General features: G+C 44.6%; 1 protein-coding gene across 1 annotated transcript; it reads right to left on the bottom strand.

The window, feature by feature from the left end:
- On the bottom strand, nucleotides 1-27,137 carry LOC139918748 (serine/threonine-protein kinase MARK1-like). Its single transcript, XM_071908184.2, has 18 exons — nucleotides 26,904-27,137; nucleotides 23,631-23,831; nucleotides 19,970-20,023; nucleotides 11,320-11,368; nucleotides 10,556-10,621; nucleotides 10,075-10,145; nucleotides 9,038-9,094; nucleotides 8,625-8,861; nucleotides 7,629-7,748; nucleotides 6,575-6,674; nucleotides 6,375-6,487; nucleotides 6,031-6,229; nucleotides 5,006-5,187; nucleotides 4,647-4,738; nucleotides 4,233-4,373; nucleotides 3,279-3,530; nucleotides 1,849-1,893; nucleotides 1-1,709 (listed from the first exon to the last, which is right to left on the bottom strand). Exons 1-18 carry the CDS (start codon nucleotides 26,952-26,954, stop codon nucleotides 1,364-1,366), a joined length of 2,376 nt encoding a protein of 791 aa, XP_071764285.1. The 5' UTR covers nucleotides 26,955-27,137; the 3' UTR covers nucleotides 1-1,363.
- Between the last annotated feature and the right edge of the window lie 375 nt (nucleotides 27,138-27,512).

Here is a 27,512-nt window from a genome sequence, read left to right as displayed (position 1 = left end):
TACAAACAAATAAAATCCTTTTTATTTTCTCCGACAAAGTGCACGCCTCAATTCTACAAAGCAGCACATTACAATGTAATGGAATAAATACAATAAAATCCGCTAAAAAAAAAAAAAAAAAAAAGAAAACACAAGCAAGGAGATATACAAGTACCTGCACAATCACACTGGTGGCAGGACTAAATCAGGCTCTTTAGAAAGGCTCCAGGAGACGGGTTGCTTCTTTCATGATGATTGTTTGACTTTCATGCATCTTCATTCCTTTGGATAAAGACGGTCTGACCTCTCTTTCTAAAGTAAACCAATTTAAACCCTGCTTTATGTAACTGAGGACTACCAAACTAACATGAAAGAAATACAGGTGCACACTCTCATGTTCATACACATCACCCTGGAAAACTTGTGCAATTGCAGCAGGGTCTCCATATCACCTACCTACCGCTGAGAGAAAATAAAGTGAACACATTTTCAGTTTTAACTGAAGTTACTACTCAAGTCTATGTGGTGCAACTTAGTGTGTTTTTTCTTTAGGCAAATAAAATAGAACAATATAACATAAAAGGCAAGGGAGCTTGAACACATCCCTCAATATTCCACAAAATAATTTAGTGCTCTTTAAATAAAATTAAAAACACTATTTTCATATGGTGGCTCTTAAAAAAAAAGAATTTAAAAAACTCACAGACCAAAAGGATAATGTTCTAAGAGACATCAATTATATTAGGAAAGAACTCAAATCTCAAGAGAAAAAAAAAAAAAAAGACACAGTATCGACAATAAAATTCTGTACAGAACTCAAAATCAATATACAATACAGTACCTGCAGATGTTATGCATACAGTACAATTCCTTTTTTTTTTTACATAGTTCTAGTATGGGATCCAGCCTGATCTATATATTGACTTAACACAGGTGGAAAAGCGGCTATTTACTTCAGCTTTCAGTAATTTTAATGGTTATTCAGCGAGGAGAGTAGATCTTGTATTAGGCTCTTAGAAAAAGAGATTCAAAACATTATTGCAGGGATGGTCATCTTCAGTTGCATACTGCATGTGTTACATGAATGAGTCCTATGACGAGGAGCAGCGGGTTGAAGAGAGAGAGAGGGCTGGACGGAAGAAGAAAGGGGTCAGCTGTTTTTGCAATCTCTCCGCCACAGAGGTTAAACCTAGCGATATCTCTCTGATCCACTACCCTGTACAGTACATTCATGGCCAGTATTGCACACTACCAGCCTAGTCCACCCTGATTCTGCATGGTGAGGTCCTTCAGTGCTGAATTTTGTCCTGTAGTCAACACTAATCCAGTGATGAGATGACCAGAACCAGAGCTCACCAGAGACTGACTGAGACTCCATCTGCTGTCACAGTTTGAGCTCGTTGGCAATTTTGCAGGCGATATTCTTAAAGGCGATGGACGTGCCCGATATTCTCTTGAAGCGCACGCCGTTAAGCGAAAGGCGGGGCAGCTTGCACACCTCCATCTCCCACTGGACCAGGTTGTCCTGGCGCGCGTCGCCGTGGACACAGAAGAGCAGGAAGCGTTCGCGCTGCTCATAATCGCAGCTGTTGGCGTCCAGAACTTTGCGGATCTCCCTCATCATCTCGGCGGGCTCCATGGAGGAGGTGGTCTTCATGCTCCAGGTGAAGCGCAGCGAGCGAGGCTTCGAGTCCCGGGCGCCGTCCTCCTTGGCATCGCCTGACGCACTCCTGGAGGGACAGAAACAGGGGGACAAGAAGAGGAAGAAGAGAGAGAGAGAGAGAGAGAGGGAAAGAGGGAGAGATGTTGAAGGAGGCAGAAGCTGGTTACAGGCTCTCGGTGAAAACTACATCCCGGTCAGGTTCTCACCTTGGTGTTTCTGTCCTGGCACTGGCCTCTCCCTCACTAGGCACCCTGAAATAAACCAGGAATAGACGTTACACCCACGACCCAATGCCAAAATCGTTTTCCCCCACCCACAAACAACACCACCCTCGTCATCACTGGACACAGAGAGGGGTGTCAGGCGTCATGCCAGGAAAGAATCCACACTCCTGGGTATCGGGGTTCAGCACACAATGAGGTGACTGCGATTCTGAGGCACATACTAGCTCCTTCGCAATAATCAAATGCATCATCCTTTCTACTGTGTGCTACCTTTCCTTAATCCCCATTGATCTGAAAGGAGTAGAAAGGAGGTATCAAATCGTTGATCAAGCCTCCGCAATTTGCCTGATGCTTTCTCTTAAGCTCAGCATGAAGACGGGGGAGAGTAAGGAGAGGAAAGACAGTGACTTGAGAAGCAGATATCATGGCTTAGTGGCACGAACAGGAAAAGCTAGTGAGCCGGTCTCATGTGGTTTTTACTGAGAGGGAGTGGACACAAGGAAGGGGAATACACTGCATAACAAGGGTGTCAGTAGGCAAGGGTGTAGTGGGCAAGTACATAAGGGGTTAAGGAGACACGGGCCAAGGTCATAGTGGGCACAGAGTTTTTTTGGACAGGGGACAGGTGCAGCAAGCGTTGTATTCTCCTACCTCCGGGTCGACCTGAAAGACAGAGCTCTATGCAGGGAGAGAAGGAGAGAAAGCTGTGAGCCTCTACCAGAAGAAGGTGACACAAAGAGCTGACTATCTTTGGGATAAGCAGCCTCTATAGTTGGCGCACCACATCGAGAGCAAAGAGTAGCAGTGTGAAGGTACAATAAGTGAGGAAGTGGGAAATAGACTAGAGAGTTTATGTTTTCAAGGGGCAGGGAGGAGTGATACTGGCCTCATTTTCACTGCAGAATTTTCTTTTTTACATGAACTTATTTCAACACTAGATTTACCAAGCACAAAATTCACCTGCTTGAATCTCTTTAACATTCATAAATACTTTTTGTCACTCAGGCAGTGCAAGATAGGATGCTTTAGCTATTTTCCTAATGAGTTCAATATGTAAAGTATTTTCCCAACCCTAGCACTAATTTCACCTGCAAAAGGGGAGGAGAATATAATAACTTTATTTGTAAAGCAACAAAGTTACAAAGTGCTTTACATAAAAATAATAGACAAGAAGAATAACAAATAATAAAACACAACAAGGGATAAGCAAAGCAACAACATATTGAATAAAAGAGGCAAATAAAAGTTAATCAATAAAACCATAAAATAAAGATAAAACACAGGTAAAAGCATGTAGATAAAAGAATAAATCAATAAAACTATGAGAAGGCCTTCGTATATTAACTGTTAGGTATAAGTGCTGTTCAGTACAACCTAGTATAGCCTATATACAGTCATATGCCCCCACTGACCTGCGTACAAACTTGGAGGTGATCTTGCTGATGATACCGGTGGACGTGCCCCTGCGTTGTTGGGCCAGAGCCCCCGTATCGTGGGACAGTGTGGGTGAGGCTGGGGGGCCGTTGTAGGTGGCACTGCGGCGGTCTCGGAGCTGAGCCCCGTGGAAGGTGCTGCGGCTGGTGGTGCCGCGGGGGAAACGGTTCTTCTCTGGGGTGCTGATACTGTGGGCTGACGGAGAGGTAGACGGACCCCGCGGAGAGGAGCTGCAACACACACACACACACACACACACACACGCAAACACATAATGTACAAAAACTTAAAATACATAACACTGCAAACTCACATGTCTCAACAGACGCAGCATATCAGCTAAAGCATGAGATTTAGCTCAGTATGAGTGAGAAGGAAATTATGATGTCAACATCAGGACTGGACTCATGAATAGAATTGAATGCAAATGGAAAATTCCAATTCAGCTCCAGAAGTTGGAATTAGAATTGGAATGTCATCCAGCTCTAAGGAAACAGAATTGGAATGGTAGGAAACAGAATTGAATTCCATTAAATTCCATGAAATTCCACTTCTGAAAGAGGTTGTCTTGACTTGCTAAACATGAAATATTATGAATCAAAGACAGTTAAACAAATCAAACACATTCAGTAATAATGTATGTATAACGATTACATTCTATACATGAAATACCACCTGAAAGGTCCCTTTAACATTTTATAATATTCAGTATTGACAATATATAAGACTACGTGTAATCTCAGATATGTGGTAAGAAAAAATACAAAAAAAACATTTCACTGAATTTCAACTTCCTCAAATTCCAATTCCTTCCTTCAATTGTCCCCAACCCTGGTCGACATCACCATCTTGTCCAAAACTGCACTTCTAGGTAAAAAATACATACAGATACTCATGATACCTCATTAGCCTCTGTGGCTTTGGCTGCTCACCTGGCTTTAAGCTCTGTGTTGTCATCTATCGGGGGCAGTGTGCTCTTTGAAGGATGCCCCGACGACGACATGGACTTGGTGTGGCGAGGCCGCGTAGAGCTCATTGCAGTCGATGGGGTGCTGCCTGACACCTCTGTTAAACTGAAGACCGAGGGCAGAGAGAGAGAGAAAGAGAGAGAGACAGAGAGAGAGAGAAAGAGAGAGAGAGAGAGAGAGAAAGAGTGTAGAAATATAGAAATATAAGAAAACAAGATGAAGGAACAACATCATACTAAAACCTGCTGGGATTTACATTATGCATCTAAAAACACTATTTGAAGGCTGAAATGAGACTAAATGACATGGAGAACATTCTGAGCTAAATCTCATACTGTTGCTGGTTGTGTGTGTGTGTGTGTGTATGTGTGTATTTACCTGCTGTCTTTGCCATTGGGAATAGCTGAATAGCGTTCAGTGGAGGATCGCTCACACACATACGTGTTCCTACGAGTCATCGACCCATTTGTCTGCTTGTGGAGAGAGATGGATAAAAATGTGGATTACTCATTGTGTTTATGTATTTTAGACAGTGTGTGTATCAATGAAGGCTGGTAAATTGTAGGATAAAAGGGTGTGGTCCAAAAACATTAGTCTACTGCACTCAAGAGTAAATAAACATTTTTTTTCTTTAAACTTTGGGTAGGATCATCCTTCCTATCCTCTACGGACCAGCCTCCCCTGAAATGTATGTGTGTGTGTGTGTGTGTGTGTGTGTGTGTCCTCCACTCCCTCACCCCCACAGCACTGGTAGTCTTCTTCCTCTCCTGCACCCCCAGTGGGGAGGCGGGAACGTCTCCCTTGGACGTGTTGAGCTCCAGCCTGCGAGCTCCGTCCCATTCCTCCCTGTGGTCACTCTCCACACTCAGGGCCTGGCCCCGCTTCGAGTACGACACCGCAGGGGGCACAGACGGACCCACTAAGAGACACACACACATACGAAAACAGAGTTACACATGTTTTACCGAGCATATCCTGATTTTTGCAGCTCCAAAATCAAGAATTCCCAGTAAGAAAGAAGAACAGACAACAGTGTCTTTGTTAAAATAGCATCAAGCCAAGCCACTCAAAGCCAGGATTTCACACGTGTAAAAAAATTACGAGACACTGTGCAACACCATTTTGTTCAATCAATCAATCAAGGTTATACAGTTGTGGAAGCCAGGGCGAGCAGGTACAGAGCAAAGCTATTCCCTCCTCATGCTTTGAGGTGCTGCTCCTGAGGGAGCTGCAAGAAAGCAGCCAGCCAACAGATGGCGCCAGACACAATGGCCCCACATGACGTAGGAGGAAGTTGCTACACAACCAGCACAGTGTTCAGGTTGAGTCACTGCTTCAGACATCTAAGTACTGTGCGACAATTAAATATTTAGTGCAGAAACATGTTGGTCTAGGTTTGGTGGATGACTTTTTTCTCCACCGTAACAGTTAAAGCTACAGCTGAGAGAGACTGAAATGTGATACAGTTATTGATCCACATAGGGAAATTGCTTTTATTTTTGCTTTCCCCCCTCCTGGGAGGGAAGAGTGCAGGGTCAGCTACAGAACAGCACTCCTGGAGCTGCTAGGGTTTCAGTGTCTTGCTCAAAAACACATCAGCAGGGCGGATACTTGCTGACATGGGGGCTTGAACTCGGGTCTCTAATCATTCGGCCATCCTGCCCCTCAATATAGATGATCCTCAGTGACTAAGAGCAACTTCCCGCTACACAACACGCAGCCAGCAGCACTCTCAGAGCTGGGAAGGACGAGGTTACTTTACTTGGCTTCTCTACGACATCACCCCCATCACCATCATCATCCCCACCATGATCACTGTAGCGCCGCTGCTTCTGATTGGCCGAGATGCTGCGTGTGACCTTGGGGTGGGCTGGAGATATGCTGGAGCTGTTGTTGATGTCACTGGTCGGTCGTTGCCGCTGACCCAGGGCGCTGTTAGTCAGCGGCTCGCTCCCCTCGAACTGAAACACACACACACACACACACACACACACACATATGATGAGGGATACGGTGACGTCACGTAATGCATTACCCCACTGGTGATGCTATGAAGCGACACTTGGCCTGAATGAAGATGAGGTAAGTCATTTCAAAGCCGCTGACCTCTGGAGCTTTTCGGCCCAGCAGCAGGTAGGTGGCCATGACATCATCATACTTCTGGCCAAGCAGAGATTCTGTGATCTCATCCTTAGGGAAACCCATGGTAACCATGAGCTCTGTTGGCAGACAGAAGACAAGTCACCGAATCAGTATACTGAACATTAAACAAAGGATGACATCTGCACACACACAGTCACAGTCACCTATTCTGGATGAGTCATTGAAGTCTGTCTCAGGTTCGATGTATGGTTTCAGCTCTTCCTCCTCGTGACCCACATTCATCCAGTGATCTTTCATGATTTGCTGACAGGGAACAAAAGACATTCAGTATTCATGAATGTGCCACAGTTTCAATGTAGTGTCAGTGATTAATCTTTCAATGGTAGATTGATAATTAACTGCACAATTGCAGTAAATTACATGTATAACCACATTGGGTAAAAAGGCACAGATGAGAAGTTGTTCCCGATCTTTATAGTCCACAAGTTCAGCCGGGGTCCAAACAACAGTGTGATCAATTCTTATTATTGGTGGAGAAATCTTTACTATTGAACTTCAGCCTGGTCCTGAGTGGAGGGGTAATGCTGTAACCCTGGACAGATTCACTGTAACTGTGACTAACAACTACATCATGTTTGCAAAGGAGAAACTGTTCACTAGCTTCAACCATCTGGCCATGTATAACTTGGGTGCAGTCACAGTATGATGCATGCAGACTATGTTAGATTAGCCCTGCCTTACCTCTTATAATGCCTCAACAAATTCCTGACTCTGATGAAGTTGAAATTTTAGTCGTTTGCACTCAGTAAATTCAGCATATAATTGAAACAGTGTGCTCCAGTACTTCCTTTGGGTTAGTCCCAGAGACTCTTATTTACATGACTGTCCTATTCTGTGAAGCACCCATTTTCCCTGTTTGGAGAGGCTGAAGTGTGTGGTCCTTTACTTTTACTCAACAAATTCCATTTAGTTGTATTGTGATTACTGAATCCTTCATTCAAAGAATCACGCAACAGACTCTAATATCTCAGATGAGTAATGTTTCCACATCTCCATATAAAAAATCAAATGTTGTGTTCATTCATAATGAACAATGGTAGAGGTTATGTGCTTATACAGTAGATGATGTACAACATTCATGCTCCAAATGATTTGGGTTGACTGTACAACTGCACGTGGGTTGGCTCCGCAAAACATTTCAGAACAGACTGAAGACTAAATAACTTTAAGGATGTAAGGATGCAAAGACTTGAGTACCTCCAAACTGCCTCGTTTCACAGGGTTGAGCACTAGTAATTTTTTCAGCAGGTTTTCACAGTCTGTGGACATGTAGAAAGGGATACGGTACTTTCCCCGTAGGACCCTCTCTCTCAGCTCCTACACAGCAACACACAGACAGAGATGAAACCAAATCATGAGCTAGCAATAAAAAATGTTTCCTAAAAAAGGGTTAGAGATCACAAAAAGAGTACAGATCACTCTCAACCAAAGCGAAGCAGCCTCCCAACACCTATTAGCGGGTAGCAATTGTAGAATTCCCACTTTTAACATGACCTTCTACACTAATGCCACACTGTTGCTTCAGATGCAAGAGGAATATTTGGAAACTCCTGCACTATTGAAGCAGGGTGGGTGGACAAATAATCCACACTGACTACATTTAAAATCACAGGGAATTCTCTTCCTAATCCTGTTACTCAAGTAATCCGGTTTTGGGTCAACACATGTAAGCATCATAACTCAGAATAGCCCGTTTAAGCTCATACTCTGGTTTTGAGCAACCTGGTTGAGATGCCCGACTTACTCCCATATTAAATGAGTTACTGTGGCATGTAAACATGTTACTCCTTTCCCTTTTGGTTTTTGCCTTCTGCACAAACTCAGACTCGCACAGCATTATGGGTACATTTTGATGTTAACAAAAAACATGGTGGCGAGCAGCACTTACTAATCTTAATCAGCATTTACACCCCCCCCCCTAGTATTATTAATGTCCTACTATTGCTCAGTCAAAGAAGGGGGTATGTGGGAGCTGCACCTTTCATATTTTTTTTACAGGCAGACTCTATCTTTGGTCTGGACGCCACAGGTGGACTGGAATGTTCTGTTAACTGGTTTATTCATGGCAACAGGGAGACTCAATCAGAAGGTATCAAAGGTTTACGTAAACAGCTTAACCTGAATAAGACCTTTACTGGTGTATGGCCAATAGTCGGATTACGTAGCCAGTGAAACATGCAACGCACAGCACACCTTTAGGTTCTGTCCATCGAAGGGCAGCGACCCGCTGACCAGTGTGTAGAGGATGACCCCGAGGCTCCAGACATCCACCTCTGGCCCATCGTACTTCTTCCCCTGGAAGAGCTCCGGAGCAGCGTAGGGCGGGGAGCCGCAGAAAGTATCCAGCTTGCTGCCCAGAGTGAACTCATTGCTGAAGCCAAAGTCAGCTATCTTGATGTTCATGTCTGCATCTAACAGCAGGTTCTCTGCCTGAGGTGGGGAGACATGGGACAGATCACCATCTGGTTTGTCAAGTCACTGCCATCGACAGTACATCGTTCTGGCAGGTTTTTCTCAAGATAGACATTCCAGATATGGAGAATAGTCAAGAGAAATCAGATATCCGACTGAGGCTTAAACCTCTGCAGTGCAGTTTAGATTCTTACCTTTAGATCCCTGTGCACTATCCTCCTCTGGTGACAATACTGCACTGCAGACACGATCTGAAATATAGACAGACACACACACACACACACACACACACACGATACACTACAGATATAGTATTCACCGTTGTGTGAGGTTGCAACCCCTGCATGATCTGTCATAATATTTATCAAAGGTTCATGACCTCCCATTTTTCATAGGACTGACTAGGGTTGAACTGTGTCTTTTTTCAGGCCCAAATGTCTCGCAGGCCAAAGCCACTGCATTAGTTAACACTCAATACGCTGTTGCGATGACACATGATGGGGAAATCTCACCGACATATGCCAGAAAAGCTATCAATCAAATGCTGGTACTTTAGTAAAACACACTGCCCCTTGATTGTCACCACCCACATGCGTGTGCTCATGCACACACACAAACGCATACACCTTTCTACGTGCATAGCTGCCCATGCCGCACAGTCACACACACTTCCCACGCTGTGTCACACACTGTTCCTCTGAGTCATCTAAGACCGTCACCGAGGGTTATTAAATATGGACAGCATGGACATGAAAGAATTGGATGCTGTTTGTTTTGTTTTTTTATTCTGTGGCTGCTGGCAAAAAGATCACGCTTACAGGTTTACTCAGGATTTTCATAGAATAAAAAGAAAATCACCAAAAAATGTCATTTTGAGAACAATTACCACCGAAGTAAAATGTGATGAATGCTTTGATCCTATTCGTTTTCAGGGTATAATTATGTGCATGAGAGAGATTAGTAAACACTCGCATTACCGAACTACGGTAGATTCCCTAATGCTGTGGTAGCACCACTAGGTGTCAGAGCAGCATCTACAAGAAAGGTTGTTCCCAATCCCCGTCCTCTAGGACCGAGCTATCTGCTCTCCATCTTCCCCTTGCAGTTGGTGACTAAGCGAGGTCTGGGAATAGAGCTTGGTGCAGTCTCCTGACTGCAAATGGTGAGGGAAATAATGGAATGACGACAGAAGTGCAAGTCCTGCTACACTGGCAGGTTACTGATGACTCACCTGCCTGAACTTGGCTCTGGCCTCCTTCTCCTTCATCCTGCCATGAGCCACCAGATAGTCAAATACCTCGCCTGGGGTGGGAAGAGAAAATACACAATCATCATCGTCATTACCATTGGCACTGTCGTCTTCATCTTACAATAAAAATGTATGCATTCAAGCCTGCTGCGAAGCACTTTAGATAAAAGCATCAACTGAACGGCATGTTTTGATCGGCATGTCCGCACTCAAACATTTAAGACGCTGCACAGCTAAAGTCACTTTCGCAGAGATCAAGTGCTTCTCTGTTGAATATTACATTAGGGAAGATGCATCTTATATTTACGCAGCCATATGGTATACAGTCAGTGTCTTTGTCTGTTTGCATACTTATTTAATTGCTACTTGCACCCATACTGTGGTGATAACAAGCAAAAATCTCCACCCACAAAACCCACCAAAAGTCGCATACTGAGTGGATATACATTAACACTTCACTCACCACCACTGGCGTATTCCATCACCAAATAAAGCGTCTTCTCTGTCTCAATTACTTCAAACAGTTTCACTGGAGAAGAAATTGGGAAAAGGGACAGGAGGGAAAGAAGGAAGAAAAGGCAAGGATCAAATAAGTAAGGAATGTAAAAAATTAAGGAATCACTAGTGGTCAGGCTTTGCTCAGTGATGGGAGCTCTATATTAGTATTAGTTGCTTTTCCTGGCATGTTTGGGGTCCCTTCATCTCAGCAAGGTCAAAACATAACTAACATCATGAGTTTGATAATCTGAGTCCTCTGAACTTTGTGAAGGCAGTGGAAAACATAATCTCAGATAAAACATAATCTCAGATAAAAGTCAAGAACCTTCCATTAACACTAAACTGAAGCAAATTCTGGTTATTAAGAAAGCCTTAGCATGTAGCTAGCATTATTGTCAATGATGAAAGCCTAAACACTGTTGATGGTGGTAATTGCTCACTGGACAATATCACTCTGTGGTGGGACTTTAGTTTGGTATTACTTTTATTTTGAAACAAGCAGGAGATTATACTAAAAAAATAATCTTAATGCATTACTGCAAAAAGCAGCAGCAGGGCAACAAATACCACAAATGTTTCAGGCTACAAGGCTTCTTCAGTGGGTCTCACTTTTTATTACTTTTATTTTGACCACCATGCACTAATAGGTAATCTGAGCTAATCTGAATGAAAAGGGAATGTGACTGTGATGCTATCATCATGCCGCTATATTTCCAGTTTTGAACTTACCTATATTTGGATGATTTAATATCTTCATTATTCGGACTTCCCTGAAGAGCTGTTGAGATACACAGGGAACCGTTAATGCGCCAAAAAAACATGTCAAACAACATTAAAGCAGTCCTTTCGTGACCCGAGTCTGTCAAGTCTGTCTCTGCTGGGAAAGCACTGTAAGAAATTGTTATTAAGCACTGATTAGGGAGCTGAGCTAAGGGAGTTGAGCAGCAGTAAAGTCAGTTCCAAAGTGTGTATTCATCTGAAACTGGATTACAGCCCTAGAGGAACATGAGCAGGCCCGGGTATCATGGGGCGACTGCACTGTGTACAGCAGTATGAATGATGCACCAACAACCCCTCACTCAACTCTGCCCTACACAGACGAGGAGCAGAATTACAACTCTGCAGTCCAGCCAGCCAGCCAGCCAGCCAGCCAGCCAGCCAGCCAGCCAAACAGCCAGTCAGCAGTCCAACAGCACTGCCACTGCAGTCTGAGTTGCAGCACCCAGGCTTACAGGCATCTGCTGCCCAACATAATCATCTTAACATGGACATGCACAAGAGAGCAGCAGCAGCAGCATATCGATGCGGTGTCCACAACCCAACACTACAATTCTAGACAACAGGAACATAGCAGAGCTGCCTATGGGAAAAGTCTCTCTCCAGACTCAGGACAAACCTGTAAAAAGGGATAATCTAGTCAAAAATCACATTTTCCAGTCTATTATGTCCAAAACCGTGTATGACAGTCGAGTGCAGAGTCGGAAAAGTGTGAAAAGTGAGCATTCAGTGATACTGGAGTTATAATCATCTGAAGTCTCCTCTGTCTTGGCGTGACTGTTTATGTCAGATGAGCTCTTCCAGCCACTTAGAGGTGCTGTTCAATCATTTACACACAACTGCTTCCCAGTTGTGCAGAGGCTGGGGTCGGTGTCCAGTTTCAACACTCACTCAGCTGGGATTTAGCATCCACTGCTACCTGAGACAGAACACAGATTCTGCCATTCGCTGACCATTTTGATTTACAAGAATTTGCTGTTGGTATCATCTCAAGTCTATTTTAAAATGAGAAAATGGATGACTAGATGTCATTATCTAACATGTTAGAACCTGAACCTGAAAGAGTGAATACTGTAGTGGTGTGTGTGTGTGTGCTGTGTGTGTGTGTGTGTGTGTGTGTGTGTGTGTGTGTGTGTGTGTGTGTGTGTGTGTGTGTGTGTGTACGTGCAACTTTTCTAATGGCCTTTTAGGCCTTACGTAAGTGCTGGGGCAGTCTGTTTCTAGGTCATTAAACACAGCCATTATCCCAATGTGAGCAGGCCCAACTCTGTGGACCAGCTCAGCTACAGTCTGGTTCAACAGCAGCAGGTACTCTCTCTCTCTTTCTCTCTCTGTCTGTCTCTCTCTTTCTCTCTGCCTGTCTCTCTCTTTCTCTCTGCCTGTCTCTCTCTTTCTCTCTGCCTGTCTCTCTCTTTCTCTCTGTCTCTCTCTTTCTCTCTGTCTGTCTCTCTCTTTATCTCTGTCTCTTTCTCTCTTTCTCTGTCTGTCTCTGTCTCTCTCTCTCTCTCTATGTCTGTTTCTATCTCCGTCTCTCTCTCTCTGCCATTCCTCTGCTCTCTGTCTCTACTTGCTTGCCTGCTTCTCTCTAATTCTTTCTTTCTGACACCTCCCATCACATTAAACACACACACACACACACACACACACACACACACACACACACACACACACATACACACACAGACACACACACACACACACCATAGTTGCTGCAGAGCGCTTAAAAAAGAGTGCTTTGTAAGTGCAAGTAACCTGATCTGTGTGCAGGATCACGGGCAACAGTAAAATGTTGTATGTACAAATAGAAGAAATGGTAACAACGTAACAATGTGAAAACATTGAAATCAGTTGAGCAAAACTACTGGATTCCCCTTGCTAAGACCTATAAGTAAACTCCATTTTAGCTCCAAATTCTCTTTTTTAAATTAGACATTTCAAAGGAAGTTTTTCAACGCATTTTAAGAGTCCAAATATTTCACAAACATCCTCCATTCCTGAGCGGTTCAGATTAGTGTGTTTCTCCTGTGTGGCAAGTCGTACTCCATATTCATCAGACACTATGCTGGCCTGAGAGGTTCCCCCGTGGAAACAGAGTCAATTAGAGTGGAAACACACTGACACAATAACCAGATGATGTCCTGCAGTACACATGAATACGCACATAAGTCACAGCCACAAACATTCATCCATCCACGCATGTGCTTTTAAATGTGACGCACCCGTCGCTCAAGGCAGGGATGCTTTATTATTCTGAATGAGTGATGGCCTGAAGAGTCAGACATTCTTTTATCTCTCTTTCTCTCTTCCTCTCTCTGTCTTTCTGTCGTTCTCTCTGTTTCTCTCTCTCTCTCATTTGCGTCATTGCCCTAAAGCCCCTCACATGGGAAGCACGCGTGCAGCCACTTGGAAACGAAAATTAGAACAGATCTGAGGAGGGCGGAGGAAAACGATGACAAAATATAGTGCCAGCCAATACAGGCTGGATAAAGATGCACAGGGTTGAGAATTTATTTGAGCCAGTCTGGTATTAAAACCAATAATATCTAAAAGTATCAAAGTGAGAGAGGAGTCAGCGGTCGAGAGGAGTACAGTGGTTTTGAGGGTGGATCTGGACGAGGCAAGCGATATGTGAATCCTACACTTGGACCAACCTTCCTTTGAGGTAAAGTAACCGTCTTTCAAACTAAAATGAGTCAAGAAGTCAATTCAGATGATGAACTGTCAATAATAAAAAGGATAGAGGCAAAAACATACCCTGTATCACACACATGAGCACACACCATCTCCAGTGGGCCTGAATCTCAGTAGTCTGTGCCAGTGACCTACTTCCAGCCACCCAGGGGCACCCAGACTTCCAAACTAGCCTTAATTACAGCAGTGTCCCCATGCAGAAGGAGCAGAACAGTAGATATCAGACTGGGAACACTCACAGGAACTGGCTGGACTATTTCAGTCACAGCAGCACAGCTGCTCATTCAACATGGGGATTATTGATAGAGTAGCCTGGGAGCCCTCATCCCCCTAATAAGTGTGTGTGTGTGTGTGTGTGTGTGTGTGTGTGTGTGTGTGTGTGTGTGTGTGTTTCATGTGTGCAAACTGTACACTGTACTTCAACTCCATTTGTTATCAATAAACAAACTACTGCTTTCAGTTTGACAACAAGACAGCAAGAGACTAGGGCTGCAACTAACGATTATTTTCATTATTGATTAATCTATTGATTCTTTTTTCAATTCATTGATTAATCATTTAGTCTATAAAAAATAAAAAAAATAATGACAAATGCCCATAACGAGCCCAAAATGATGTTTTAAAATTGCTTTCTTAATCTGACCAACAGCCCAAAAAATCCTAAAGTATTCATTTTATAAGCTAATGATATGAAATGGAGAAAAGCAACCAAATCTTAGCATTTGTGAAGCTGTGACCAGCAAATGTTTGGTATTTTTACTTGATAAATGACTAAAACGATTAATGTGTTATCAAATGAATTTTCTGTCGATCAACTAATGGATTAATCAACTAATCATTTAATCAACTAATCATTTCAGCACTACAAGAGACACACAGAACCACAGACAGAGACATCGAGAGAGTTTATTACTGACATTCGGACAAGTCATCCTTCCCTGTCCTGAGCTGCTGTAAATAAACCCGATCACACACTGCAGCATGAAGAAAAGGCACATCTTTCTCTCAGGCTTCTGGAAGGATGTGCCACTTCTTATTCATTATCCACAACACTGAAAAGCAACTTAGCAACAGACATCATCAGCTAGCTAAAAGCCAAGTTTATAAGTCTCAATCAGAGCCGTGGCAGCACTGAAAACATTCATGCACATGCATATAATTGCAGATCTTAGCAGCCTAGACATTTGGACTTGTTTTATGATTCACCTCAGACAACAGTACTGTCCGTCCAATCACATTCCACTCATCTGAGCAAGACCAAAGCTCCCCTCGCCCATGGGCATGACAGCATTTCATTGGCTAATGCAGAGTGGCAGGCACAAGACAGACATAAACAACAGCCATTAAGAGGGCTTGACCCCATGGTAGGCCTTTTGCAATTGGCAGAAAATACACACACAGGGTCATAGCACATTATACTGAATGCTTACCAACTGCCTTGAAAACGAATAGGTATAAACAAAGCGCACTCAGATACAAGATAGGAGGGCCGAGGGTCAGCAGCGTGGCTCAGCCATGTTGAGAAGAGGGATTCTGACTGGAAAAGCTGGCAGTGTTTCTGTTGCTTTACTTACTCTCTCTACTCTCTCCAGCTAAAGCCTGTTTCGCACCACAGAAAGCACTCTCAAACGTTTCTGCCTTTTCCAAAATGTGATTCTGTGTGAGCTACAACAGCATATCTAGCATGTCATGTTAGTGGAATAATCAGTTCTTTAACCTGACATTGTTAGTTGCAATTGCCTATTTTATTGTGCAGAAGTAATGAAAAGGAATGACTCCTATTTACAGATTAGAAAGACACAGAGTGCGGCGGGACGGCGGGATGAGAGCAGGGTTTGCTCAGTGAAAGGGGGGATTAACAGAGAGGTCTATTTTAGGGACGAAATGCCTAAAAACCATGACAACGTCAACATCTCTGACCACAGATGACATGTGATGCGTTTCCTGTGGCAGATCTCAGGAGGTGCTCTGGGAGCTCAGCTGACCTCATTTCCTGTTACACTGAAACCGCCACAAAGTCACACCAGGGCAGAGGATGCCGATGGGCCATGAGGGGACGGATCTTGGATAATCACAGCTTCATTCGAACCTTATGACTAATTCTGGTCTCTTCTAAACTTTTTAAAATGAAATAATTGGGAGGGAAAACACCAGATTGACAAAGATTAGCATCTGCTATAAGGAAAATGTTAATCCATCAGCATCAGCAACCCAAAATAATATCTCAGATGAGCGTAGACTCTGTGTGTCCATGATGTGCCTCGTGTTGTGCGCTTTTGAAGACCCGCTAAATCTTATTGGGAGATAAGTGAGTAAGTGGGAGAGTGTCTGTGTGTGCGTGTGTATATGAGTGAGCGTATTAGCGAGCGCACGCACATACAGGAATGTGTGTGAAATGCTGCCAAAACTGTGGCTGAAAGCCGAGAGCTGAGGTCCAGAAGGAATATGCCAGCTTGACCCTTCGACATAAAGCGAAGCATCTCCTGACTGGAAGAGCACCGACTTCATGACAGACCACACGCTACGTGTGTGTGTGTGTGTGTGTGTGTGTGTGTGTTTATGCGTGTGCTTGTAGAGCACTGGCTATGCCTGCAGTGCCAGATGGTGTGCCCACCAGCCCGGCTCCTTTGAGACCATAAAAAGAGAGATCAGTGGCATTTTGACAGGCTAACATGAAAGAGCTGCCATTAGCAGTGAGTGGAGGAGTGATGCGGCCAGATCAGACCTCTCAAACCTCACTCACCCACACTGAGAATCAAACAGGACCCTTCCAGGACAACAGAGAGAGTATATACTATACTACTAACACTATCCTGTGAATCCACAGTGCGGTTCTTCCCTGTTACCCTCTGTGCCCTTCAGTCTAATCAACTCACACCGAAGCAGTCCGAAGGGAGGAGACAAGGTCAGACGGCAGATTTGGAGACACACCAGAGAATCCCTTTACTCTTCACCCATTTAAAAAGACCTGAGTCACTGAATCAATATTATGTCCCCCTGTCGCCTATAGCCTCCTCTAGAAATCGCCTAGCCAGCTAATTACAGCATGCCATTTTTTAACCATGAACATGTCCACTGTAGCCGCAACGTTGTAAAACTACACTCTGTTCGACCACTATATGTGTTGGACCTTAAAGGGGAAAATCCATTCTAAAGCAGAACTGAATTATTACTTCTTTCACTTAAGGAAGCCCATCCATTCATCCCTCCATCCATCTGCACTTCCATTTTCTTGCCACATATCCGGCGTCAGCGTTACAGTGGGAACAAGCCAAGCAGAGCAGCCCAGACGTCCTTTTACTCAGCAACTTCCCCCAGCTCTTCCTGGGGAATCTCAGGAGGTTCAGTCTGGACTTGTAAACATGAACAAGCCTCCACCAAAGCACCAATACTCTAATCACTGATGTCAGCGAGAGATTTCAAAGCTGTTTCGTTGACAATGAAAGGAAGACCGGTGTTGTGGAAACTGTGTCAGTACCCAGTGGGAGTTTCCAGGAATATTGGCAGATTTCATTTTTTGGGGTTTTTCATTGTTAATCCTGATCCACAATAATTCTATAGATTCCCACAGTCTATCCGTCTTATTTCATTATCAATATATAAGAATATCTGCTAACATATACAAAGTTAAATAGTCAAATTGATGTTGATCACGTTGAACTGCTAGGTAATATAAAGTATGATAAAACAGAAATGTTCATATAATATTACCTAATTTGTTTCAGATCTCATTTTGTAAGAGATTATAATAGTAATAGACAATAAATGCTAATAATTCACTGTCACTGGGGCAACTCCATCCAGGACGTGTCTCCTGATGAATTCATAGATTAGAGTGTTGATGCTCTTGTTTCTAGCTTTGACATGTTCATGTTCTCAAATATTGACTGACCTGTCCAAGATCACAGGAGCAACGCATATGAATTCTGTATTAGGGTCGATGCTCCCTTTAATGCATCCAGAGTGGAAAGGTTCACAAGGATAGGACACTCTGAGTCAATGAGACAATCGATTCAATCCCGGAGACGACTGCTGCATTATAAGACAGGCTTCTGCATTGCAGATGGTGCTTCCGTATACTATTACAGCAACCTATAGTACTGAGCAGAGGGCATTAAGATATACAAACATATATACATTACACACAGGGAGGAACACGAGCATGCACGCATCTACATGAATGTGCCAACTCAAACACACACACACACACACACACACTCAAATACACATACGCAGACACATGCAGACCCATATAAGCAAACAGACACGTTAAAAAAAGGGCACACATTCACATGTACACACAAACACAAACACGCATACACCTACTTATACCAATTATAGCTCGTCCCTAATAAAACGCTGTAAGACCTCTACATATTGACCCCACTCAGCTCTACTCTATCTGCGGCTGACATCTGAAAGCAAATATGAATAATTAAATAGAGGGACCCAATCTGTCTGCACTCTCACACAACACGTCTGTTCTGCCACATTCATCACCGAGCAGCGGACAACCGGGCCCACCGGCGATGTAACCGCTCGTGACCCAGACAAGACGGTCCTCCCAAATCACTCCAGTTATGCAGTCAGTTTATATTCTGAATCCTAACGCCACACACTACCACTTTAAACGTCCATTACCCCACTGTGTGCACAGATTAGAAACCGCACAATGGGGCGTTTAACAAAAGAGCTCGCACAATGACATCCATCTAGCTCAGATTAGATGCCTATGGAACTGAGAGCTTGGAATTCTCACAAACTCTTTGCTCTGATTGGCTGAAGAATCAGAGTTAGATTCCATTAAAATCCAAGTCAATTAAAGAACAAGGCCAGGCGCAGTATCACGATTAAGACTCTCCGACTGGCCGGGAATACTCTGCTGATGTTTTACAGATCTGAAAGTAGGATTTTAGCCAATAATCAAATTTGTCATTTGCTCTCACATCAGCGCCACAGTTATGCCCCGTTTGATTACCTCAGCCTTCATTTACACCATTTAGCTCAGTATCACTCGCTGAGTTCACTCCTCTCATCTCCACTCAGCCCGTAGTGAAAGGGCAGACATTTTGGGAAAGCTATTTGTTGTTATTATGTTATCATTAAGAAGCCTGCAGCAGCAATATGCTCCCATTCCATCAAGTTACAGAGAGATAGAGGTCAAGAGATCCATCAAGACATCCACTGCCATTTATGTAAGTGCAGGGGGTTACAATTGTCCATTATTACAACCAATCACCACACAAGATATTAAAAGAGCAGCAGTGGTGAGCTATGCTATGATAATGTCATACACTTGTGTGAGGGCCATGGAAATTCTCACTGTCAGTTGCACACATGCAACTCACTGCGAAGAAGCAGAATTATACTTTATTTTATTTTTAGTTTTCAAACTCACAGTAGGTGATGCTGACACATAGCAGCAAGTGTCCACACAGTCTAATCTCCCATGAGGATTGTATATTTGTGTGTGTGTGTGTGTGTGTGTGTGTGTGTGTGTGTGTGCGTGCGTGCGTGTGTGTGTGTGAGCGCGCGTGTGTGTTTAATCAGCAGAAAAGGCTGGATTTGGACTCAGTAATCAGGAAACGGTCCCAAACCCTGCGTTCTAATTGGTTATGACTGCGAGACAGGAGTAAGTGACAAACAGGCAGGGGTATTTTTAGATGCTCCTAACCACAAACCAACAGAGAGAGAGTGAGTGAGTGAGTGAGTGAGGGGAACTGCAGATTAAACAAGCCTTGTGGTCTCTCCTGACTACATCTGATTACATTATGTAAAACAGCCCATTCTGAGTTCAAAGAGTAAAGAAAGAGCAGCAGGAACTCTTAGGAATGACTAATGGAAAAGCCGGCAACACAGTCACCAACAGATTAATGTTGCCATGTGGCTATAAAGGACAGATACAACTTACCTTCTGTAGACTGGTGGGATTCAGCTGAGTTTTGTCTATAATCTTCACAGCCACCTAGAGAGAGAGAGAAGAGGGGAGAGAGAAAGAGAAGAGAGGGAGAGAGAGTGGGATGTTGAGACAGGGAGATAAAAAGTAACTTAGATGTCAAAACAAATTAGAGTTTTGGTATTTTGGTTTTGTTTTGATTGTACGGTGAAAGCCGCAGAATTGAAATGAACTATCCTCATTATTTTACTATTCCTCTGTAAAGCGACGGTGTCAAAACATGTCACAGTTGGATTTCTAAAGCTGGCCATTTATGAATAAATAAAGCTTTCATCAGCAGTGAAAAAAGTAGGACAAGATATTTGTTCATAAGGAGGAGTGTAAATAAGGGCTATTACAGACATCAACAAGCACTTTATACACATACAGACACTCGTATGCGCATACACACAAACACAAGGCAGACAGACGCAGAGAATGGCATAGGTAAACTCTGTTCTGTGGCTGCCACAGGACAGGTGGCTGGAAATTTACTGCTGGCTTGGACCCCTGATCTTACTGGGCAGCAGTCTGATCCATCCATCTCAATAATCACCTCTAAGAGCATACTGACACAGACTTGTTCCCCTCATTTTCTGACGGCTCAGCACCTTTCACAGAGCCACTAGCTGAGCCACACTGCAGGCTCCCATTTCCCTGTTAAAGTGTAATGAATCCATACATTATGCCAACAAAGTGATTGACTGAACAGTTTTACTGTAATTATATTTTGAAATAAGACAGATGGGCTTTTGTTGCTACACAAGATGAAACCAGCCCTAATTTGTTTCTCTCCTACACTGTGTAAGCAGAAAACAATCGCTAAGAAATCACTACATTTCAGCCTTATTACACAGACTGAAGCATGACTTATAAGTGTGCATGCCACTAGTGTGCTTCAGTGAATGAAGGCTCAGGCTGTGGTCCAAAACAATACCTGCCATTTTTACAGAATGTAACCACAAAATAATTACAACAAAATATTTTAGGGAGATATGAATAACAAGGCTGGGGTGGCAGGGTGTACAACCAGAAAACCCATAGGAAAAAATATTTTTCCTATGGGGATTAATAATAACAGTATTACTATTACCACAGCCTTATTACACAGACTTAATAAGCATGCTTCAGTGGATGCAGACTCTGGCTCTGATCCAAAGCAGGCTGTTAAGGGGAAAACCAGGAAGAAAGTGCTGCATCATAGTGGATGGAACGGAGGTCATTCATCCAAATCAGGGGTTTCCCAAGACCTGCAGCGGCGCAACACAACATCCAGGAGCTGCTGCTGCTGCTGGGACATTCATTTAATCCAAACCTGGAGGCTAAGCCCCCTTAGGACGGAGACTGTAACGGCTAGGAAAGGTGAGGAAAGGCGAGGAAAGGAGTGTGGGAGGGAGCAGGACAGAGTGAACGAGAGGAGGAGAGAACAGAATGAGATGCTGCAGAGAGACGCGCGGTGTGTAGACACATGCAGTACGCAGGTGGTGTCTATTTGCGGCCTGTCTTAGGTGGGCAGGTGCACAGACAGACCTCACTCCCCTCCTCCTCGCTTCCTCCTGTCACGGACAACGCTCAGGGGGAGGTGTGTGTGTGTGTATGTAGTGTATGTAGTGTATGCACGCATGCCCGAAGGTGCTTGACCTGGTGAGTTGTCCTCATATGTCGCGTTATTGTTCCAACTTCTAACGATTCTCTTTGCATGAGTCAGAAATTATGCAGGGACATTTCATTTCCTCTCCACTACGCTGTGCCAACATTCCCCTTGTTGTGCTCAAATTATGAGACGTGATGAATGTGTGGATACCTGCAGCGGCACATCGGTGATCGGAGGCACCTCTGAGTGTGTGTATTTGTGTGTGTGTGTGTGGGTGAGTGTGTGTGTGTTCCCTCACTAATGGATTTGAGGGTGAATAATTCAGTTCCACAGTGACAGAAGGGCAACGTGCATCACTGTTAATTATTCAGCGCATTTGTAACACATGGGCCATATGCTCTTCACCGTATGCACGTCTTACCACACATATATGAAACACATACACGTGAATATTCCCATGGAGGACATAGAGGGCAAGGTGAGTCATAGCAGCACTTGTGTGTTGAGGTGCTTTACATGCTCCTCTCTCTTTTTTTTTCCCCCATCTCCACTCTTTTTTTGGGGTCATGATCTCAGCCCCCTGCAGGGAACGATGTGGGCAGAGACAAGGTCATGCCACACAAAGAAAAGATAGGTTGCACTGTTGTTAGGTAGGTAGCAGACGAGAGCATATGGTGGTTGGCAATGTTTCCATCAGTGGAGGTGAGTGTGTGTGTGTGTGTGTGTGTGTGTGTTTGTGTGAGAGTTGGGTGTGCAACCACAACTCCACATACTGTAGCCGCTCTCTTCAGAAGAAAGGGGACAGTCCGTCATCTAGAGGTGACTGCTGCTGCCTCGCTTCCTTTGTGCTGCAGAGACTTTTTTTTGTCGCCTTGCTAATACCGCTGAAGCTTCTTTATTAGCAGTGATCAAAAAGTGTGCTGGCTAGAAGCGCTAGGCTAAAGCCCAGATAGCATCGGTTTTAGTGGGTTGCGTTCTTTCCACCTGTTCTCTCTCTCTCACTTCTGATCCATGCCTTTGCATTCTGATGAGCCAGCGAAGGCGCTCAGGCACACAAAGCAGCGCCTGACCTTCTCAGCAAGTAGCGGGTAGCATACCCAATACGCCTGTTTAACATTATCATGAAAGGAGGCTGAATGGATCAAACCGTCACCCGTTTGACCTGAGAGGATATTTGTGCGCTTGATGCTATGATATGAGCAGGTACTAAATGAGACTCAGAAGAGTAAAAGGATGCTAGTGGTGTGAAATAGACATGGGGGGACATCTGAGGTGCTGCAGCATCAGAGCTGTCAGAGTGAGGTGTGTGCTGTGCCTCCTGCTGAGTGAGAGACAGTGAACAGATCACAGGTCATTGTTTTCTCCTCAGGGAAACAGGAGCTTTAATTACTGACACACCAAAGCTGGGCGTCTATCACTCTGACAGGTCAGCAGTGTATGACTGTGTGTGTGTGTGTGTGTGTGTGAGAGAGAGACAGAGAGAAAGAAAGAGATAGAGAGAGCATTATGTGGTTTGACCTGACCTAGGACAAGTTACATGGTGGTCAAGTACAACATTTCCATGACAGGAGATTGTTCTGTCTCTTCTGTTTCCGAGTCAACCTGGAGCAAACGAAGCTACGGATCTCACACATAAAATACCAATTCAAGCACATTCTAATTGTGAAAGAGTTCATAAAGCAAACGAAAATTATACGGTCCCCTTGTTACAGGCTACAGCGTCAAGTCTAAGAATACCTTGAGTGAATAGCAACACATCTATTCCCTCTGGTGGATGCTTAAACTTGTAATTCTAATAAGAAATGTCACCACAATAAGCAAAGTGGGACTGAGCTGAGGACAGCAGGTGAGAGACAACATGCAATCATTTCAAGCGCAGTTTAATTCTAATATTTTCCCTTCATGTGAACTACATTGTTATTGAGCTGCATTTAAAGGACAGGTAAAGAGATAGGCTGAAGTGAGATGCAGAGGATATTTCTGTGTAAACGCACAATAGAACAATATCTCAACACACAATATATAAATACAAAGTTGCCTCACCTCTCGTCCGGTCAGGACATGTCTTGCCAGCTTGACCTTGGCGAAATTCCCCTTGCCGATGGTCTTGAGGAGGCGGTAGTTGCCGATATGGGGGTGCTCCTCGGTGGACGTGAAAGAGTTGCGGCATCGCGGCAGGCTGTGGCGACTTGCAGACTTTGTCGGCGGGACAGGCGGGTCAACGAAGCCATCCACCGACGAGTGCTGCAGGAAAGCCACACGTGTGGAGATCAGCAACATCCTCACTCCCTGCCTGGCACTGAGACGCAGGCTGCATGTGTGTGCGCACGAACACTAAGCAAACCCCGTGATTGTATGCATAAAGATCAGAAACTACTAGCCCAGCACTCCTCTCCAGCTTTTGGCACACACACTAACTTCAGAAAGGACCCTTTGCTCCTGCTAAAGCACTCAGATACTTGGGCTGCACACATACACACAATGCAGCATGGTGCCGCAGTGGAGGTATGTGTGTGCCAAGGCTGGGATATTCACCGTGCAATCAGAGATGAACCCATTAACTGGGTTTCAGATCCAGGAAGGGGATCCAATGTTCTTTGAGTGTATGGCGTGTGTATGTAAGTGTGTGTGTGTGTGTGTGTGTGTGTGCCCTGAATGCGCATGTACCTAGGTATACATGCACACACAAAAAGCCATACCATGCATCCAAGCCCACTTAGCCACTGCATGGGAGAGAGTCAGGTTCCCGTCTCTCCCTCCATGACACCTTAACCTCTTAACCTAAAGACCTTATCAGCCACAAGACAAGATGGTAGATAACAAAAGAAACTGAACTCTTTTGACGTTCTGTGTTCGAGGGATCCTGTAATAACTTACAAAATTTGCCGAACAGATCCAATCATTTCTGTTTTTAAACTCCTAACGAGCTTACTAGCTCAGTGGCACACCCAAAAGAAGCCGGGAACAAAAGTGTCCCTGTCATGGCTCGGTATAATGACGTGGCACGTGAAGGTGAACCAGGAACAGCTTGCCATAAGTACAACATTGGCACAGAGGACACACAGTCTCTGGTCTATTTCCTCTCCTCCACAACAGCTGCTGATGTCACTCCAGGTCAGAGATCCTATGATCCGCTGCTCCTGTGCGCCACACCCAGCCAGAGAATAAAGCCTCGGTCTAGTTACCCAGGCTCCCCTGCTCCCCTTTCACCGGGGTAACGCTACACCCAGCAGGGAGCGCGTCATCACAGCTAGTCCACATCCTGACAGAGGGAGAGCCACAGCACATGATCCAAACAGCCCCCTGTGACGGTGTGTATGAGTGTGATAGCGAGAGAGAGACGAGGGGAGAGAGAGATTTTGATTGAGTGCCAATCTAAGTCAAAAACCTTGTGTCTAACGCACCAAAACACTGTCCCAGATAGCCGTGATGGAGGAGTGTGTGTAGCTCCCGCTGTGATCGAACAGCTGTCTTTCTCATATTTGCTGCTGGTCAATGTCTGGACTAAAGTGGCTTTTCCTCTTTTCATCGGCTTTAGATCAGATCTGTCATTTGGCTGTTTCATCCTTCGGCCACACATGTGCACACACACACATACACACACACACAGTTGGCCTGGCTCCACATTCAGTAAATTAACTGAGGAGCATCTGGACAAGCAGGTGATTCAGAGTGCTAGTGCTTGATTAATACACAAAGTTGGTTTCACTCGCCCATCCATTAACTCGCAACCACACACGCAAACACACACAGACACACAAACACACACTTGCTTTGAGCCTTCAGGGAGCCATACATAAAAAAAAATGACACACACCTGAGCAGCCGCACACACGTATAAATAAGAAAGCCAGGAGAGAGCTTCTTGTTTTTGCTGCACTAAAAGCCTCTCGTCTCTCTGAGTAATAAGCTGTTATGCAATGCAGTTCAGCAGCTAGCGGCCCTGGGGCTGCATGCTGGAGTCGAATGGAGGGAGGCTAGGCTTGCTGGCTACTGCCAGTGTTGCTGAGGCAGTGCTTACCAGCCTAGCAGGCTACGTCTATGTCTGTGAGCCATAAAGCTAGCACTCCCCTAAGCTACTGCATTGCTGAAGACTGATTAAAACAAACCCGGATATTTGAAAAGTGGATCAGATAGCTGATATCATCATGTTATTGTGAAGTTAGTAACAATGTTGGAGTTTTTCAGTAATTTGACTCTGCAGCTAAAAAGAAATGCAGTTAAAAATTACATGACCTGAATTTAGTGTTTCACATGTAGGCCTATGTCTTTCTGAATGAATAGAGAGCCACAGTGAAAATCCCATGTCTAAATCTAACAAATGTAATGATTTACTAAGGACTATTTCCCCTACAGATATAAATAAACTGTTTCCAGCTATTTCCACGGTCTGTGCTTTGGAAAACAATACAATAAGGATCCTGATTATGATTGAGCAGTCTGTGCCTAGTCCTGTTTCCAGGAAAATGAGAAGAACCTAGATATGTCAGACCCTGTCAACATAACGCAGTCCTCATTTAGTCTGTTCTCAGGAGGTATTTTATTATACGCTGTGTGTGTGTGTGTGTGTGTGTGTGTGTGTGTGTGTCTGGGGTGGTCGTTCATAAACATTCCATCACAGTCAATGGGAAATCTCCAACGGCTTAGAGCCATTTCTTTGCCCTGTTAATAAATGGCTGGATGTTGCTTCAGCTCATCACTGTTGTGGCAGCAGAATGGTGAATAACAACGACCCCCCACCCCCCTTCCCTCCCCCCCAGTCCAACACAGAGCGTGCAGTTACAACAGGGCCCAATAGGTGATGGATGTCACATTGCGATGCTACCAAAGCGTTGCCATTGAAAAGTAGGGCAACACCCCCCCACCACCCCCACCCGCTCCCCCCTCCTACCCCCCAATATTGACGTTCTGGACTAGAAAATACCCCCGGTTGCACGACTGGAGCAACACCATTTTCTCGCAGCCTACATCAGGCTTATAAGTCTCAACATTTCGACTCAACCATCGCATTAAAGCCGGGCACACTGACGCAGTGCGTTGTTTAGGCTAACCATATTGTGCACAAAACCCTGGGAGCTACATGACAAAACTGCACCTAGCCCATTCCTTTATTCTAGGCTACCATGCCTTTATTCCCGTCAGAGAGAAAAAAAAACACCCTGACTGCTCATTGGTCGAGTCCCTCTGCAACATTGTAGCCTAAAAGCGCTGCCATAAACCTGCACCGACCAGTGCGCAAAATAGACAAATCCCTGGTAATTATAAATCCGTTACGACGTCCCAACATACATCGGTGTCTCCGGATACAACACTTACATTCTCGGTATCACGTTCGTTGACTGTGGGCAATGGCGTTCTGGTCGACATCTTGTGCTTCGCAGGCCGCTCAGCGATGCAGCAGGCTGGGCAGAGCAGACACGGCGCGGTCCGACGGGGAGAGCGGAGCCTCTAGTCCTCTCTACATCCCCAGTAAACACCGCAAACAGCGGCCTTTACCGCAGCATAGTGCGCACAGGGCCCAGCCGACACGCCAGATTTTCTTATTGGCTTTGTGCACTTCCCTCAGGTAGGCTAGTGGCAGACAGAATAGGAGGAAAGAGAGAGAGAGAGAGAGGGGGAGAGAGAGAGAGAGAGGGGCAGGCCAGGAAGATGCGTCGGGAGCGGACGGGTCTGCGCAGCGCATCTCAAACCTCCCACCAGGAAGGATGGAGGGATCTCTCTCTCTCTCTCTCTCTCTCTCTCTCTCTCTCTCTCTCTCTCTCTCTCTCTCTCTCTCTCTCTCTCTCTCTCTCATACACATACGGTCCTTTTGTCTCCTCTTATGATAGCTTATTCAAGTCACCGCAAAACAGTTAGCCTAATTTTGCTATTTCAGTATCATTTCAGAATTAGCACATAGACCACTGGTTAGACCCTTTACAGTCT

The sequence above is a fragment of the Centroberyx gerrardi genome, chromosome 15 (assembly GCF_048128805.1).
Source record: "Centroberyx gerrardi isolate f3 chromosome 15, fCenGer3.hap1.cur.20231027, whole genome shotgun sequence".
Lineage (NCBI taxonomy): Eukaryota > Metazoa > Chordata > Actinopteri > Beryciformes > Berycidae > Centroberyx > Centroberyx gerrardi.
Note: the sequence above shows the minus strand (reverse complement) of the source record. Positions and strands in the feature narration are given on the sequence as shown.

Bases quoted from the DNA above. Each gene is read 5' to 3' on its own strand.
- LOC139918748 (XM_071908184.2), bottom strand. From the start codon at position 26,954: ATGTCGACCAGAACGCCATTGCCCACAGTCAACGAACGTGATACCGAG. The intron at 23,832-26,903 runs GTAAGTGTTGTA...GCTTTCCTGCAG, and splicing joins ACGAACGTGATACCGAGAAT to CACTCGTCGGTGGATGGCTT. The intron at 10,622-11,319 runs GTAAGTTCAAAA...TTTCTTCTCCAG, and splicing joins ATTAAATCATCCAAATATAG to TGAAACTGTTTGAAGTAATT.